General features: G+C 41.8%; 1 protein-coding gene across 5 annotated transcripts in view; it reads right to left on the bottom strand.

Annotated features, from left to right (window-relative positions):
• The window catches only part of LOC135198621 (LETM1 domain-containing protein 1-like), a 237,517-nt gene that overhangs the window by 153,625 nt on the left and 64,518 nt on the right, over positions 1–19,374 (bottom strand). For all 5 annotated transcript variants that reach the window (XM_064226374.1, XM_064226373.1, XM_064226372.1 and 2 more), the window contains one exon: positions 10,830–11,516. In XM_064226374.1, the coding sequence (XP_064082444.1) occupies positions 10,830–11,516 (687 nt within the window). The remainder of the gene's footprint in view (positions 1–10,829; positions 11,517–19,374) is intronic.

Below are 19,374 nucleotides of genomic sequence, written 5' to 3' on the forward strand. Positions count from 1 at the left end.
TGTGAATGAAAACAATGAAAAGGAATATATGAAAACACAAGGGAAAACTTCACAGTTAAAAACGTTAGCAGTGCATGAAGCATCATGTGAAGTGGGGCCTCTAAATTTTGAATGTTTTGAGCTGGTGTGATAGGTAATTGCTTCCTTCACAGAAATAAAATACTATGTGATTACCACTTTGTGATGAAACAAATCAGCTTTCCCTTATATACAAAGCTGTATTTACACTGGCTTACTACCAACCCTGCAAACTAGAATCACTTTACATCACATAATAAAAATTGGGAGTGCCAAAGACAGTGTCTTCACATCTCTAAAGACGAATGAATACTCATGCAATATGATATTGTTATGATACAATAAAGTTTTATACATACTTACCTGGCAGATATATACAATTAAATGGCCCACCCAGCCTCCCCTCAGGAGACAGCTGGAAGAAAAAATATGAATTAGAAAACGGGTATGGTTCCTATTCCCGCCACCCAGCGGCGGGGGGGTAGATCACCTGACCTACCTGCCGCGTGTGCCGCGAAATTCGAATTTCTGTCGGACGACGGAGTAATAGCTATGTATATATCTGCCAGGTAAGTATGTATAAAACTTTATTGTATCATAACAATATCATTTTTATACATTCAACTTACCTGTCAGATATATACATAGCTGATTCACACCATTGGTGGAGGGTAAAAGACAGCTATTACTGAATAGACAGGTAAACAACATACGTTGTAGGTATAAATAAATAAACCTTGGTTCCTATGTTTAGACGAAGGGTCGACTTCCTAGCTATTGCTAGTAGTCTGCTTCATCTCAAAGAGCCTCAGCGAGGATGTGACCTATGGCTAAGAGTTCTTGTAGATCTGTCAATGGGGTCTTATCCACTTACTTGACAGAATCTAGTGGTCATTTGTCAATGGGGTCTTATCCACTTACATGACAATACACCAATGCCTATTGGCATAATTTAAGGAGCACAACACCGATCCCGATCACCTGATCCTAACACGAGGGTTTGTGCTTAATTTGAAAAGAGCTATCCCCAAACTCATTTCAAATAACCCCAGAAAATAATACACTTATGTTAAAATTAAAAAAAAAAATTTTAATTCACTAGTTAAGGATCAGTGTCGGCTCCCTATCCCAGCAACGCATCCGTGGACACGTATAACAAAGAGAGAAGGATCTCTCATAGGCCCACTTGATCTCCTTCGTGCAAAGAGAAGTCAACACAGAGTTGCATCTCCCGTTATTACAGCTAATATGACTCTCATGACATATTGTTATGGAAAGAACAAGAATTGTTAAAAGCTCGCACTTCAAGCGCTTTTAATTCTTAGCTGTTTGAAGGAAACATCAAGTTACTCAAGAAGTGCTTTAGAGATTCCACTCTTCCAAAGAAGACCAGGACTTTCTTTGCAACAGATCTCTTCTGGATGAAGCCCAGAGCCTGGCTTGCGCCTGGCTGCCTGCCTGGCGCCTCGCGCCTGCCTGGCGCCTCGCGCCTGCCTGGCGTCTCGCACCTGGCTGGCGCCTCACTCACGCCTGGCTAGAGCCTGGCGCCTCGCGCCTGGCTGGAGCCTCGCGCCTGGCTGGAGCCTGCCTGGCGCCTCGCGCCTGCCTGGCGCCTCGCGCCTGCCTGGCATCTCGCGCCTGGCTGGCGTCTCGCGCCTGGCTGGCGCCTCGCGTCTGGCTGGTGCTTCGCTTGCCTGGCGCCTCGCGCCTGGCTGAGGAGGATCATACTTTATACTTCAGTTGCTAACGAGCACTCTTCCTACATGTTGACGAGTTCTCTCGTTGCAAAATCTTCCCTATCCTTGCACGAAGGCAGGGAAAGAGCCTGGAAGTTTAAGGAGACTCTGAGCTGAAATTGGGAGGATTCCCGATTTCTAGCTCTTTAAATATATCTCTTCGAACCTTCTGGGAAGTAGTTTTGAGCCCTCATCGTATTCCAAAGACTCTGTCAGCAAACGTTTAAACCTTATCTTCTTTTGTAGATAACAACGTAAATACATTGCCTGGACAACGAATCCTTTATCTGAAAGCGTTGATCCAGGAATAAAAGGTTATAGTTCTTTTGCCAAACATACCATGCTGGCAGGAACCCATTGCCGAGTCTTTCTAGAATTTGATTCCAGATTCCAAGCCCAAAATCTCACTCGTCCTTTTGGTCGATTAGTACCAAGAGAAACATTGATGAGGAGCAGTTCCATCTTGTCGGAACATAGAATCTGAGGCCCAAATAGGATCCCATTGTAACTATAAGATCTCCAAGTCTTGTCGTATAGAGGTATTGTGTAAGATCCCGAAGATCTTAATGCTCTGCTATCTCCAATTCCCTTTATAGAGACAGAGTATAGCCTTTTACTGCGTTCTTTGATAGCAGATATATACAAAGGTAATTCTTCCCTCTGAAAGGGAAGAAAAAACCGCTATGTGGTTCACAGAGGTATTGGAAGAGGACAGTTTCCTCATTCCCTCAAGCACGATCTGCAGTAATTATATATCTTATCCATGACTACTGTCATTTACCTTGAAACATCCTCTCATTCATGTCCACTTCTGGTCAGTCTGCACGCAGACAGACTCAGAGTGGAGAGGTTGTTAAGGTCCATTTAAAATAGATGCTGAAAGAATATTCAGACTGTCTTGGAAAAGACTTCCAAAACCTGCTGTGAGAAGAACGTGACCTCTGAGAATCCAACCTCTCTAAGTCTAAAATGAGGCATAACATATATCCTCTCTTTCTTTGACGCCCTTTGTCTTACATTCTGTAAAGAGTTTATCTTTTAGGGGAAAAAAAGACTAAATTTTATTCCCCTTTCTATAACATAAAGATGGCGTATATTGCTACCTCTCTCTTATATTCTTTCTTCCTGTCCTCGTCCCTGGCAACGAGAGAATGGAAAAATTCTATCATCGTTATTCTGCAAAACAAATTATTATTATCCTATTCTCCTACTAACTGATCCAGGATCGAGGAGAATCATTCAAGATTCCTATCCTAGGACATCAGGTCGTAATGTACGGTTCAGATACTTGAAAGAGGAGAAGCCTCTCACCCAATACTGAGAGCTCCTACGAGTCTTTTCCAGTACCAAAACATTACAAGGTCTCCCTGTTATATGTTTACATAGGAGTAGGATAATATACCATCCTGTTAATAACAATGAAAGAGGAGAAAGAGGAGCTGCATGGTTCAAGGGACTAGCTGAAACGTGCAATAAAAAAGGGGTTGCCAAGGTCTTTCTAAAACCTGCACCCAGATTAACTTATGAGTCCGATATATTTTCTATCACTTGTCTCATAAGGTTGAGGAAAGCGAGAGACCTCTAAAGATATCAGTTCTCTTCACCATGTAAAGGTCTATAAAGCAGAACCCACTTATCCTGACACGTACTACGTTCGCCTGTGCGATATCTAGAATAATTGTCAGTAGAGGGTTGATCTGGCAAAAAGAGTTTCTCCCAAAACAACTCCTCTTGCCAGGAAAGAAGTCACTCACGTGACCACTATATTACCTGACATGAGAAGTCTGTTCTTGTTAGACACTTCCGCAATTTCAGTTAATCCTGACAAGGGCCACGGCCGCCTGTGCGACAACTTGTGTCCCTGTCAGGAAAAAACTGATCTTGTGTCAGTTCTCAAAGAGGAAACTCTTGGAAAGTCTATCTCCAAATACTGAGAAATTGGAGATCCTGATGTCTTGCGCCTGGCTGGCTGGCGCCTCCGCCTCGGCCTGGCTGGCGTATCGCGCCTGGCTGGCGCTCTCGCGCCTGGTTGGCGCCTATCGCCTGGATTAAAGCCTGGCGCTGACGCCTCGCGCCATGCTGGCGCTCGCGCCCTGGTTGGCGCTATCGCCTGGTTAAAGCCTGGCTGGAGCCTTTATGGCCTAATACTTGCAACCTTGGTCAGGAAATCTCGATATCAAAATAAGAAGAGGGGCTGTAAGAATCCTATAATTCTACAGTACTTCCATAGTTGGATGTTTCTTCTCAATTTTCCTCTAATACGAGTATATCGGAAGGGGATTTATTCTTTCCTCGGTTAATTCTTCCGTATCCCCCCCCTCTCTTTTTTCCTGAACGAGAAGGACCACTCCAGTGCGAGGGACTGAGTAACTTCCCAGCTCTATGTAGGAAAGCATAATTTGCTCTAAGGTATATCTATTAACTAATTATTTTCTAGTTAGAGCCAGGCGTCTGGCTGGCGCTTATGATTCCTTATGGCATGGTTTGAGGAAAAGGAAGCAGTCTACAGGAAGACTGTTCGTCTTCTTCTTGCTAAGAGATCTATGAAGAAGACTTCTCGCAGGTTCTCACAACTCTTTGCAATAAATGTTAGACATACTTTAACAGTTATTATCGTCGATCGAGGTTCTCACGGACTCGCAAATTCTTGCATTGCTTTTATTTAATAACTCGCTCAAACGAGAAATATTTTGGATGGTTCTCTAGGCTTATTGCACAAAACTGGCGCAATTTGCGCCAGGCTGGCGCCTCCTACTAATTATCTTTATGTTATGTGCCAGAACATCTGTGTCTTTATGGTACCCGACATCCTTTCATATGTTAATTCCGTTCTTATTATGAAAAACTTTTATATATGTAGTATAATCCATTCAGGGAAACCATTTCCCACTAAAAGAATGTTTCCCATCCGACTCATACAACTTCTGCGCAATATCCGATTCTAAATACGGTTGTGTCCTTTCTCGAAAAGACTTAACCATACCGTAGTCTTGAAGTGAATCTCTATTACATCTCTCTTCTCACTAAGTATGTATTCTAATAAGCCATGCTTTCGTAAGTATGAGTGCATTAAATAATATCATGTTCTGCTGCATTAGAATCCTTTAATCATGTTACCTACGGTAAACAGCATTGAAAGGTTGTAATATCCTTCTTATTGAAAGATTCCTAACAAAAGACAGACAATATTTTATTTTATGATAGCTTCAGTATTCCCTCAATCCGAGGCTAAGACCACGATTGTAGGGAAGAGGATACGGTTAGTTATCCCATTCCGCAGGAGAGAGAGCTGTAAACGACCTCTCACGACTGAGAACAAGGATGGTAACTGCGACTGCGTTGGTCTTCAAAGCGAAAGCAGTCTGGCCTTCCCTTTCCAGAGTTGCCAGTTATTCCATTAAATAAAGGAATCTTATAAATTATTATCGAACTTCAGGAAGTTTTTATATAAGCATAATTAAGCTAACGAGACTTCGACAAGTCTAGAAACTAAATAGGTGTCGTCTAAACAATTCTTTTAAACCTATTCCTTCCTAGGAAAGTCCTAGAAGGGTACTGGTAATTCATGGAAACCTCTTCTAACACGAAGAAAAATGTTCTATCCTACTCTCAATCCACCAATAAAGATATGCTTCTCCGATCACTTCTCGAAGACACGATAGCATCATATAACTCATACTCTAGCGTAATAGAAACCTCTATAATACTGTTACATTAAGGTAAACCGTATTAATTTAGGAAATTTTGTAAGGATTTCACTTGACCATTATAGCATAAATTTCGGTATGTGTATATGCCTTGCCATACCGTAGTCCTAAGGCGATTTGTCCTAAGCATGGTAGGAGCTAGAAGCTTAAAAGTCATACATATATGCTTTATCACTCAACGAGATCCATATAATTCATTCGATTGACAAACAATCTAAATCGTTCTCATCATAATAGATTTATATCTAAAAATGCACCGATGGGGAATTTTATGTTGAAATAACAATTTCATACCCCCATGGGATAGCGCTCTCGTCTAGTTGCGAAAAAAAAAAAAAAAAATGTTCGAACAATGACTTTATCACAAATGTTATCGAATGATCTCTAATATTAGAAGGCGCTAAATTGTCGCCCGATTCCGAAAGGTGGATCGATTAATGTCATTCTCATTTTGAATAATTCTACCAGAAGGCATTATACGAGGATCTTCGCCAATTTCATTCATTTGAAGTTCTTCTATCCATCGAGGAACCGTAGGCATAAAAAGGGAGAAACACTGTTTTAGGATGCCTTTCCAATGGCTATCCCTGGCAGTCTGGGACGCTCTACAGAACCTGCCTAGGGGACGCCTGACCGGTGGGGATTCTCTGAAACCTCCTTACGGTTTTCGACATTCCTTCTCCTCTGGGCTTGTGAGCTTGGAAGAGGTCTAGACCTGAGAGCGAGACAGAGCCGATCAGACGCACCCTCCATTGTAATGGGGGAACATTATATTCACTTCTTACGTTCTAAGAGTTCGCATTTGAACTATATCCAAAGTCTACAATTTGCAAATATGATATTGTAGATTCTGCGGAGTAAGAAGGTGATGAGGATGCAACAACTACTAGTACTGTTACTACTATAATTGCTCGTTAACACAAGAGCTAATAAAGCTTCTAAAGGATAGTTACTTTTCTGACTTCCCCAACTAGGAAGAAAGATATACATTTCCTCAATCAAACTCTAACACTTATTTGTATTAATGAATAAATATAAGTAATTCCCTTTCATGAAAGTATACGTAATTCACTTTCGTGAAAGTGGATGAGTGTCTACCGAAAACTTCGGTAGTTACACGTCACTAATCTTCTAAATTTTCGAAGTTAATTTTATCAAAAAAATTCTAAAAGTTAACAAAAGCGTATGCCGAACCAAAGATCCATTACTTCCCTGTAAAAGTTAGCCCAGACGATCGATGGCGATGAAACACGAAAATCCATCAGGAGGAACTGCAAACGTTGTTTACATTCCAAGCGACAGAAAAAATATGAATTAGATTGATTGATTATGGAATTTAGGGCATAGCCCAAGCGCTGGGACCTGCAAAGGTCATTCAGCGCTGCAGTATTATATGGTTAAATGAAATGAATTAGATGAATGAATACATGAATCAATTAAAACTTCTCACACAAATGACCAACTAAAACTGCAATTAAAAACACCGAACGACATACAACAACCAGGACCAAGACGATCTCACATCACATATCAACCAAACCAAAACCATTCACTCTCACTGAAAACTACTCATACTGCAACCAAAGAATCCCACAGCCGAAGTCACGCAAACACACGCAAAACCAAATACATAAAAAAAAAAAAAAACCTGACATGCATACATCCATTCAACACCATTTAATCTTTATTAAAAACAGCAAACAAAATTTTTAATAATAATCAGGTACTTAAAATGATGACTATGAACAAAAAGTAAAAAATAAAATCAACATAAAATAAAATAAAATCAACAAAAAATAAAATCAACGAGTTAAAATTTGCCATCAATTAAACTTCATAAAAAATCCCAATACATTTTAAAAAACTCACTAGTGCAGAAATATCTGCTTTGTCATCTAGAACATCGCAAGAGATTTTCCATCAAGGTGGAATCTCTGCCTCTGTTCTCTGTAATTTACACAATGCACCAAGATGTGCTCCACTGATAAGGTTGCATTACACCTAACACATACTGGTGCACTGCCACCTTCTAAAATAAATTTATAGGTTAACCTAGTGTGCCCAATACGAAGTCGCCCCAAAACAATTTCTGTTCTCCTCTCTTTTTGAAAAGAAGAGGGCCATTTTTCAATGCTTTTCCTTATCTGCTTATATTTTTTATTGTTGGCTAAGAGAGGGGAGGACCATCTCTCTTGCCATTTCCTCATGATGTCGACTTGATGGATCTCTTCATATCTATATGTGGCACTTTGGTTATCTGATACAAATTACTCACAGCCGCTTCCTTTGCATATCTGTCTGCCTCCTCATTCCCACGAATTCCAACATGAGCCGGGATCCAGCAGAAACATACCAATTTCCTGCGACACGAAATCCAAAAGAGCCACTCCTGGGCTTTTTGTACCAGAGGATGAATTGTATACAGCTGCTTTAATGAATCTAATGCACTTTTTGAGTCACTATATATTACAAAATTTTTCTTATTCGAGTTATGAATAATTTCTAAAGCTTTAACTAAAGCTGACAACTCTGCAGTGAATATGGAAGCTGACTCAGGCAATTTTGCCTCGTAAATTTCATTCCCATGCACAACTGCACACCCAACTCCACTATCAGACTTTGATCCATCAGTGTAGATCTTCACTTGTCCATCATGTTTACGGTCATGCTCCAGAAAATTCGCTTTTACCTCTTCCTCAGAATGTTGTTTTTTGTCTATTTTCTTAGAGCATAAGGAAATCTTGGGAATAAGCCATGGGGGTACAGAGGATGGTTTACTTCTTCAACTTTTTGGCGCTGAATGACCATGTCATTTAAACATTCCAACTGCCTTATTTGAAAAGGTTTGGAAGATCTTTCACCAAATTTTTTAGAGTCACACTCCTCTAAAATTTTCCGTGTGGGGTTCTCTCGAGAGCTTTTTAGTCGCATGGTGTACCGCAACCCAAGCTCTTCTCTTCGCAGATCTAAAGGAAGTTCATGAGAGTCAATGTAGATACTCTCAACGGGAGATGTCCTAAAAGCACCTGTACATATCCTTATCCCATATTATGTACTACATCCAATTCCTTTAACCTGGACTTGCAGGCAGATGAATATACCTGACAGCCATAGTCCAGTTTTGATTTACATAAGGAATCATACAGCTTCAATAAACTTTTCTTATCAGCTCCCCAGTCGAATCCCGATACCACCTTTAAAATATTGAGGGATTTTTTAACCTTTGTTTTTAGAGTGTCAATGTGACTACGCCACGTTAACTTGCTGTCAAATATTATGCCCAAAACTTTACTTCTTTTTTGTAAGGAATAAGACAATCCTTCAGTTTCAAATTTGGGATAGTTTCATTGCGGGTACATCTGGTGAAACGAACGGCCACAGTTTTAGATGAAGAAAATCGGAAACCATGTTCATCAGCCCATTTACTGATTGACATTTATTGTCTTTTGCAAGTAGTTACAGGCTGATACAGCGTCGTATGTGGTGACATAGATGGCAAAGTCATCCACAAATAGCGAAGCCCTAACTGGAGCGGAAACAGATTTCACAATATTATCAATAGCAATGGCAAAGCAGGTAACACTTAGTACGCTGCCTTGTGGGACACCTTCTTCCGTCTCATAACAAGAAGAAAACTTATTCCCGACTCTCACTCTAATATATCGGTCCCTTAAAAAGGAGTTGATAAAGTTTAACATATTGCCCCTGATTCCCATTTCATTGAGCCGTTTAACAATGCCAAATCGCCATGTTGTATCATAGGCTTTCTCCAGATAAAAAAAATACCCCTACTGTTTGGCATTGATTGGAAAATCCCTGCTGAATCTGATTTGATAGTCTCAGTAAAGGGTCCAAGGCTGAACGATTTTTCCTGAAGCCGAACTGAACAGAGGATAACAATCTGTTTTTCTCTAAATACCACATTAGACGAGAGTTCACCATTTTCTCAAATAATTTACAGACACAGCTTGTTAGTGAAATTGGTCTGTAACTAGTGGGCTGATATGGATCTTTGTTTGGCTTTATGACTGGAACTACTATGGCTATCTTCCAAGATGGGGGAATGATGCCCGTTTCCCAGACCTTATTGAGTATTTTCATTAGATATATTTTAGCATGTTCTGGAAGATGTTTAATCATGTTGTAGGTTATGTTATCTGCACCAGGGCTGTTGACTCACAAGATGAGAGAGCCTCTCGTAGTTCCCTTAGTGAGAACTTAGCATTATATGCTTCATTATTTTCAGTGTTAAATCTAATTGACACCTTGGCATTTCGAATCTTACTGAACTGTGGTGTGTAATTTTTGGAGCTTGATATGTCAGCAAAATGCTCACCAAATTTTTCTGCAACATCAGCTGGATTTGAAATAAGCACATCATTGATTTTTAGAGTAGGAGCAGGTGATGGAACAAATTTCCCACTTAGCTTTTTAATCTTTTTCCATACTAATCTTTCTGGTGTTTTAGAATTTATACCATTTATATAGTGGAGCCAAGATTTCTTTTTAGCTTTTCTAATATATTTTCTTTGTCTGGCTAAGGCCCGTTGGTATGTAGTTTTCGTTGTTCCTGAGGGTTTTGCCTTGAATTGCCTATAGCATTTTCTCACTATTCTTCGCAGTCTGCCACAGGTTTGGTCCCACCAGGGAACTGCAGGCCTGCTTGGTTTACCCTTTGTTTTTGGGATATATTTCTCGGCATTATCCAATATAGTTGCGGTCCAATAATCATATGCATCTAAGTGTGACTCAAATGACTCTACTTCCTGATGTAATTGAAAGCTTCCTTCATACTTCCTCCAATCTGCTTCATTTTCTTTCCACTTTATAGGAGATTCAGAAGGTATGTTTCTAGCATACTTTAAATGTATGGGAAAGTGATCACTTCCGTGCAAAAGTTCATCTACAGACCAGTTGAGGTCCAAGTGGACTGCAGGTGAACAAATGCTTAAATCTATAGCTGAAAAGACATTGGTGTAAATGTTATGAAACGTCATTGAACCATCATTGGGGAGGTGATACCTTGAATGCTATAGGTAGAACCATCGATGAAAAAATATGAATTAGAAAACGGGTATGGTTCCTATTCCCGCCACCCAGCGGCGGGGGGGTAGATCACCTGACCTACCTGCCGCGTGTGCCGCGAAATTCGAATTTCTGTCGGACGACGGAGTAATAGCTATGTATATATCTGACAGGTAAGTTGAATGTATAAAAATATAATGCTAGTAACCAATCAGCAATTTACTGAATATTAAATGCTCCCTGTCTCACAAATTAAAAAGCACATAAAATTTATTTATTAGAAACAGTAAGACAGATGTTCAATTTGACAATTATTCAAAACAAAATGTGCCTAATTACTTACTTGAAATCCAATACAAATTCCTTTAGTCCAATGCTAAAAATACGAAACATGTGAAAGGTGTCTGGCATCTCATTCTCTAATGACTGTTGAAATCTTTTTAGATACCAAGTGAATCTCCAAAGTAAATACTTTTGCAACCTTGACAGTAGCTTCTCATCTCCAATCTTACTGTCAATTGTGCTCTTCGAAACATCTGTCAGAATTGTTTCTGGAGTAATCATCGATGAAGCTGATGAAGCTGATGAAGCCAAATTATTTGATGACTTAGATAAAATATCACTGTCACTCACAGAGATCTCCTTTTTAGAATTACCTTCACTTGATCCTGGAACTCTACTACAAGTTACTCTGTCAGAAATAGTATCTGTTTTCGGAGACCTTTTTTCCTCTTCACTAGAAAAAGCAATATTCTTTTTAGTACTGTAATATTGCTGGGGCGGCAAAGAGCCAAGTCCAAACTGGCAACATCCCCCATTTAACTGTCTACAGTTTGACCCTTGGAAAATGGAAGAATTCCAAAAACTATCTTCAGCTTTTACACAATACTTAGTTTTATATACAAAACTTCTCTTACTATAAGCTTTTAAGTTCGAGTTCACTCTGCAGAAAACATTCGAGCCTCCCAAACACCGTAAAAACTGAGCTTCAAAACAGTAGTAACACTTGACCTGAAGAACTCTGTGATATCTGAAAAAGAAAAAAAAAATAAGCATAAAAATACTTCTCACTGTGAGACTTGGCCACCCCATCTTAATATGCCTTTATTAACTAGTTTATGTGCAAATAGTCGAGGAAACACTGATACTGTATTCCAATGTAACTAGTATTTTCTGCTTTAATAGAAAGAGCTAAATACTAAAATAACAATTATGGAATTTTTATGGTAAAATGAGATTTTATTTTATACTTACCAAACAATTACACAGCTGTAGGTTCCCTACACACCAGACCAAAATTCAAACTTTGAGGTGGTGTTGCCATCGCTAGTGTAGGTGACAGGGGATCCACCCACTTTCAGGAATAACAGGTATGACTGACCAAGTGTTCCCAATTCATTTAGGCCCATGAACCATCCACCCGTGGGGAGGAGGGAGGGCTCTTATAATGTAATTGTTTGGCAAGTATAAAATAAAATCTAATTTTCTTATAAAAATTCCATTTTATTTCAGTGTCTTACCAAAGAATTACAAAGCTGATTCCACATTGAATGGAGGTGGGATGTGGACTGAGTCCAATTCCAAAAATATAACATAATTCTTGAGAGACAAAAAACACTCAGCATTAACATGTGCTTGTCATACCTTACCTCATAAGAGAGCCGCAGCAGGTAATTACAGGCAGTCTCCAGTTATCGGCAGAATCAGTTAATGGCAATCCGGTTTTATGGGGCTTGTCTAGCACCACAAAATCAGTGATTTATGGTGCCATAACAGGTCAAGTTTTGGTTATCGGCACCATAAGGTGCCAATAATTGTTATGGTGCCATAATGTACCTAACAGAGGTGCCATTAACCCTCTTACGCCGGAGCGGTAAATAAAAATTTGTCTCCCGTGTGCCGGAGGGGTTTCGGAGTGAGCGCGGAAGCGGAAAAAATATTTTTTTCAAAAAATCACAGCGCGCTTAGTTTTCAAGATTAAGAGTTCAATTTTGGCTCCTTTTTTGTCATTGCCTGAAGTTTAGTATGCAACCATCAGAAATGAAAAAAATTATCATTATCATATATAAATAATGCGATATATGATAGCGCAAAAACGAAATTTCATATATAATTGTATTCAAATCGCGCTGTGCGCAAAACAGTTATAGGTAACAAGTTACTTTTTTTTCGTTGTAATGTACACTAAATTGTGATCATTTTGGTATATAACACATTGTAAAACAATAAAAGCAACACAGAGAAAATATTATCACAAAATAATGCATGAATTCGTAACGCGTGGATGTAAACAAATATTTTTTTCAAAAATTCACCATAAATCTAAATATTGTCCTAGAGACTTCCAATTTCTTTCAAATTGAAGACAAATGATTGAATATTACTATACTGTAAGAGTATTAGCTTACAATTGCAGTTTTCGACCATATCTGACGAGTTAAATTTGACCGAATGGTGAATTTTTATAATATGATATTGTTATGATACAATAAAGTTTCATACATACTTACCTGGCAGATATATACATAGCTATCGACTCCGTCGTCCCCGACAGAAATTCAAATTTCGCGGCACTCGCTACAGGTAGGTCAGGTGATCTACCGCCCTGCTCTGGGTGGCAGGACTAGGAACTATTCCCGTTTTCTAATCAGATTCTCTCTTCCACCTGTCTCCTGCGGGGAGGCTGGGTGGGTCTTCAATTGTATATATCTGCCAGGTAAGTATGTATGAAACTTTATTGTATCATAACAATATCATTTTCATACATTCAACTTACCTGTCAGATATATACATAGCTGATTGACACCCTTTGGTGGAGGGCAAGAGACAGCTAACTAACTGACTAGACAGGTAAACAACATATGTTGTAGGTATAAATAAACCTTAGTTCCTACCTTATTAGATGGAAGACTTCGTGGCTACTGCCCAGGAGTCTGCTTCATCTCAAGAGCCTTAGCGAGATAGTGATCTGTGGCCAAGAGTTCTTGTGGATCTGTCGATGGGGTCTCCTCCACTTACTCGACAGAACCTAACTGGCGTTTGTCAATGGGAGCACATCCGCTTATATGACAACACGCCTTTATTTAAGGAGCACACAACCGATCCCGATCACCCGATCCTAACCCGTGTTAGTTCTAAGATTGCCAAGAGTTATCCCCAAACTCTTAGCAAACAACCATAAACTCGAAACTCATACATACAAAAATAAAAAATTTTGTACCCCTCTAATAGTCAGCTGTCACTCGATTTCCAAATGAAGCGAAGTGAAGGCCGCTAGTGCGACAACTGACACTCCCATGCACAGGAAACACGAGAACACATCCGACAAGAGGGTTACGTACACAATTTAAGGATCGGTGCTCTCTCCTTTACCCAGAACTGTCTGTGCTGACACAAACGGACCTAAAGAAAAACATTTCTCATACGTAACTCGCACGTCTTTTAAATAATGAGATGCAAACACAGAGTTGCATCTCCAATAAGTTGCGTCCAAAATGTTTTTGAGTGACATATTTCTTTGGAACGCCACAGAGGTTGCGATTGCCCTAACTTCGTGGGCTCTCACTCTTAAAAGATTAAAAGAATCATCTGGACAATTCTTATGAGCTTCCATAATAACACTTCTAACAAAGAAGGCTAAGGCGTTCTTGGACATTGCTCTCTTGGGGTCTTTTACTGAGCACCAAAGACCTTTTTGCGAACCCCCAACTGCTTCTTCCTGTCCAGATAAAATTTTAGAGCTCTAACTGGGCAAAGGGATCTTTCTGCCTCTCTGCCCACCAAACTAGAAAGTCCTTTTACCTCGAAGCTCCTGGGCCAGGGATTCGAAGGGTTTTCGTTTTTGGCAAGAAAGAGAGACTGAAATGAACAAATTGCAGTCTCTCCTTTGAAGCCAACTCGTGATTCAAGGGCGTGCAACTCACTGACCCTTTTTGCCGTTGCAAGAGACATCAGAAACAAACACTTTCTAGTGATATTACGAAATGAAGCAGTGTGTAGTGGTTCGAATTCTTCGGAGGATAGAAATTTAAGAACCACATCTAAGTTCCAGCTTGGAACCTTAGGTTCAAGTGACTTTGATGTTTCGAAGGAACGAATGAGGTCGTGCAAATCCTTATCATTCGTTAGATCTAATCCCTTGTTTCTAAAGACTGCTGACAGCATACTCCTGTACCCCTTAATAGTCGGTACAGAGAGATGCGACTTTTCTCTAAGAAACAGAAGGAAATCCGCAATTTCGGTCACAGAGGTACTGGAAGAGGACAGCTTCTTCGACCTGCACCAGCTTCTGAAAACTTCCCACTTCGATTGGTACACCCGCCTAGTAGATGATCTGCGGGCTCTAGCAATTGCGCTTGCTGCCTGGCGAGAAAACCCTCTCGCTCTGACAAGTCTTTCGATAGTCGAAAGGCAGTCAGAGCAAGAGCGGGTAGATTTTGATGGTACCTCTCGAAGTGGGGTTGTTTGAGCAGATCTATTCTGTTTGGAAGAGATCTGGGGAAGTCCACTGTCCACTCCATCACCTCTGTGAACCAAATTTGAGCTGGCCAATACGGAGCAATCAGAGTCATTTTGGTTCCTTCGGATGCCACGAATTTTCTGACTACTTCCCCCAGTATCTTGAACGGGGGAAAAGCGTAAACATCTATCCCTGACCAGTCCAGGAGGAAGGCGTCTGTTGCATAAGCCCTGGGATCTTCCACCAGGGCACAAAATGTGTCTATCCTTTTGGAGAGGAATGTGGCGAAAAGATCTATTTGAGGCTTCCCCCAAAGGAGCCAAAGGCTCTGACAGACTTCTGAGTGGAGTGTCCATTCTGTGGGAAGGACCTGGAACCTCCTGCTCAGTCTGTCCGCTCTCACATTCCTCTCCCCTTGGACAAACCTCGTTAGAAGAACTACCTTCCTTTGGTTCGCCCAAATCAACAGATCTCTTGCCAGCTCGTACAGAGCGAAAGAGTGAGTCCCTCCTTGTTTCTTGACATAAGCCAGAGCGGTCGTATTGTCTGAGTTTATCTGTACGACCTTGCCTCTGACTATGTGTTCGAAGCTCTTTAGCGCAAGGTGAATTGCTAAAAGCTCCTTGCAATTTATGTGCCATGACACCTGTTCTGCCGACCAGGTGCCTGACACTTCTTGGATCCCAATGTTGCACCCCAGCCCGACTCCGACGCGTCTGAGAACAATGTCAGGCTTGGGTTCCGTACTTGCAGGGACACTCCTTTGTTTTCTTTTAAGGGAATCAACCACCACTTTAAATGATTTTTTATTTCCTCCGAGATTGGAAACGTGTCCGAGAGCTGTCCTGTCTTCCAACTCCAACTTCTTCTCAGGAAGAACTGAAGCGGACGAAGATGTAGTCTTCCTAGGAGAAAGAACTGTTCGAGCGAGGAAAGGGTCCCCAGAAGGCTCAGCCATTCCCTCGCTGAAGTGCGCTCTTTCCCTAAGAAGTTCGATACTGTGGCACAGCCTTTCTTTATTCTCTCTTGAGAGGGAAAAACTCGAAAACCCCGAGAATCCATCTGAATCCCCAGATAAACACGTTCTGGCTGGGGATCATCTGAGACTTCTCGAGGTTCAGATCAATCCCAATGATTTTGTCAATTCCAGTGTTGTTGACAGGTCCTCCAAACACTGCTTTTGAGACCTGGCTCTGATGAGCCAGTCGTCCAGGTACAGGGAGACGTTTATCCCTTTCAAATGTAAATGTCTTGATACATTTTTCATCACGTCCGTGAAGACTTGAGGAGCCGTGGAAAGGCCGAAACACAGGGTCCTGAACTGATAGATTCTTCCCTCGAACATAAATCGAAGGTACTTCCTCGACGAATGGTGGATCGGGATGTGGAAATATGCGTCCTGAAGGTCTAGGGACGCCATCCAATCTCCTTGACGCAGTGCTGCAAGGACTGAAGCAGACGTTTCCATGCTGAACTTCTGTTGTTTTACGAATTTGTTCAGCGCACTTACATCCAGTACCGGTCTCCATCCCCCCGAGGCTTTTGCTACAAGAAACAAGCGATTGTAAAACCCCGGGGAGCTGCAATCCAGCAATAGCTCTATTGCTCTTTTGTCCCACATCTGTTCCACCATCTGACGAAGAGTATCCATCAGAACAGGGTCCCTGTATCTGGCGGACAATTCCCTCGGTGATGTTGTCAAGGGAGGAATGTCCTTTAATGGGATGAGATAACCCTTCTTGATGATCGACATCGTCCAAGGATTCGATCCTATGTCTTCCCAGGCTTTCGCAAAGAAATGTAACCTGGCTCCTACAGGTGTCTGGAGGACAGAATTCTCACTTTCCCTTCTTAAAGGGACGGAAGGAAGACCTGCCCCTTTTCTCGGTTGACTTCCTTCTGGCGATAGATCTAGCTGGAAGGCCTCCTCGAAAGGGCTGCTGCTGAGCTGGACGAGCCACTTTCTTTTCCTCACTGGCCACAGGCCTATTTTTCCTTGAGGATTGTCTAAGGAGATCCTGGGTGGCCTTTTCAGTCAGCGAATGAGCAATATCCTTCACCAACTGCGAGGGAAAAAGATGTTCTGAGAGAGGCGCAAACAATAAGGCGGATCTTTGCGAAGGAGAGACGGCCTTCGTGAGGAAAGCACTGTGAACCGCCCTCTTCTTTAAAACTCCTGCACCAAAGAGGGAGCATACTTCAGCCGATCCATCCTGAACAGCCTTATCAATGCATGTGAGGATGCTATTTAGGGTTTCTGGGTCCAGTTGTTCCTTTTCATGAGACTTCTTGGCAAGAACCCCAAGGGACCAATCTAAGAAGTTAAAAACTTCTAAAGTGTGAAAAAGCCCTTTGAGGAGGTGGTCCGTTTCCGAAAGCCCCCATGTTACTTTTGCTGCATTCAAGGCGTGTCTTCTCGATGAGTTATCTAAACTCGAGAAGTCTGACTCAGCTGAAACAGACAAGAGACAATCCCATATTTTCTCCCGTTTTCGTACCAAATGCCTCTCCTCCCTGTAAGTTTAGCGGGAGGCATACAAAAGACCGTCCTTCCTAACTCCTTCTTCTTCTTGAACCAGGAGTCAAGAGATTGAAGCGCCCTCCTCATAGATATAGCAGGCTTCATTTTTAGGAAAGAGGAAGACTTGTGTGTTTTCGTGCTCGAGAACAGAGAAAGCGTGGAGAAGGAGAGCGGCTGGCATTAACGAGTCTCCATATTCTTCCAAGAGAAGGGACGAAAGAACTTTGTAATTAGAAAATCCTTCCTTCATTTCATCCTCCGAGGCATCTTCTGGGTTCATAGGCTCGGAAGGAGAAGGCTCCCTTCTTTCTTCTGTTTCTTCCCTTACTCTCTTTCTTTCTGAAGAAGCACTCCTAATTGAAGAGGGGCTAAGAGTTACTCTCTCTTTGCTAAAAGATTGACGCTTGGATGACTCCTGTCGGATGTCAGGCTCTTCATACAAGGAATGCGCCTGGTGTACAGCAGGAGTATCTCGCCTGGAAGGAGTAACGTGTTTGGAATACTCCTGGCGCTTGGCAGGCGCAGCGCGCCTCGAATACTCCTGGCTTCTGGTAGGCGCATCTTGTTCCGAATACTCCTGGCGCCTGGGAGGAGTATTAAGTTCAGAATACTCCTGGCGCCTGGGAGGAGTATAAGGTTCGGAATACTCCTGGCGCCTGGGAGGAGTATTAAGTTCAGAATACTCCTGGCGCCTGGGAGGAGTATCGAGGTCCGAAGACTCCTGGCGCCTGGCAGGAGTACGTCGCTCCAAATACTCCTGATCCTTGGAATGCGTATGGTGTTTAGTAGGAGTATTGATCCCGGTAGGCGCTTTCCGTTTAACAAGCGCTCTACTCCTAACAGGATCTTCTTCTTCAGTTAACTCTTGGCGCTTGGTTGAAGATCTTGAATGTTGTACTGCATACTCTGGCTCTTTGCGCCTACTCGGAGCCTGGCTCCTGGGTGGAGCCGCACTCTTGACAGGAGTAACTCCTTTCTTACTTCTCTCCGTCTAACGCATTGCTCCCCCCAGAGATGGCCGCTTGTGCGACAACTCCCCTGTAGGGTGCGTCGCGCCCGACAGGAGATCGGTATTTAGATCTTTTAATAGGAAGCCTATCATCCTTCTTACGAGTAGGCTCCTTATATAGAGCTCCTACTAACGAGGCTAATTGTTCTTGCATATTCATTAAAATTTTCCTGGTTGAGGAATCTTTCGAATCAGGAGAGGGAGATCTGGAAGGCGCTCTAGGATCTCCTCCAGACCCAGAGTCTGAATGTATTCTAGCCTTCTTTATTACCGAAGGCGCTCCTTCTTCAGAGAAGCGCTCGGGACTAGAATTGAGTTCATGTTCTTTCATACTCCTCTTCAGCGGACGGGAAAGTTTCGACTCCTTCCATCCTCTTCTCGGAGAGGGCGAACTAGAAGACGAAAAGCACTCTCGAAGGACGCTTTTCCTATAGCGGTCCTTGGCAGTTTGTGATATGATATTGTTATGATACAATAAAGTTTCATACATACTTACCTGGCAGATATATACATAGCTATCGACTCCGTCGTCCCCGACAGAAATTCGAATTTCGCGGCACACGCTACAGGTAGGTCAGGTGATCTACGGCCTGCCGCTGGGTGGCAGGACTAGGAACCATCCCCGTTTTCTAATCAGATTCTCTCTTCCACCTGTCTCCTGCGGGGAGGCTGGGTGGGTCTTCAATTGTATATATCTGCCAGGTAAGTATGTATGAAACTTTATTGTATCATAACAATATCATTTTCATACATTCAACTTACCTGTCAGATATATACATAGCTGACTGACACCCTTTGGTGGAGGGCAAGAGACAGCTAACTACTGACTAGACAGGTAAACAACATATGTTGTAGGTATTTATAGACCTTGGTTCCTCTGTGTTTCTAGACGAAGGGTT

The sequence above is a fragment of the Macrobrachium nipponense genome, chromosome 22 (assembly GCF_015104395.2).
Source record: "Macrobrachium nipponense isolate FS-2020 chromosome 22, ASM1510439v2, whole genome shotgun sequence".
NCBI lineage: Eukaryota > Metazoa > Arthropoda > Malacostraca > Decapoda > Palaemonidae > Macrobrachium > Macrobrachium nipponense.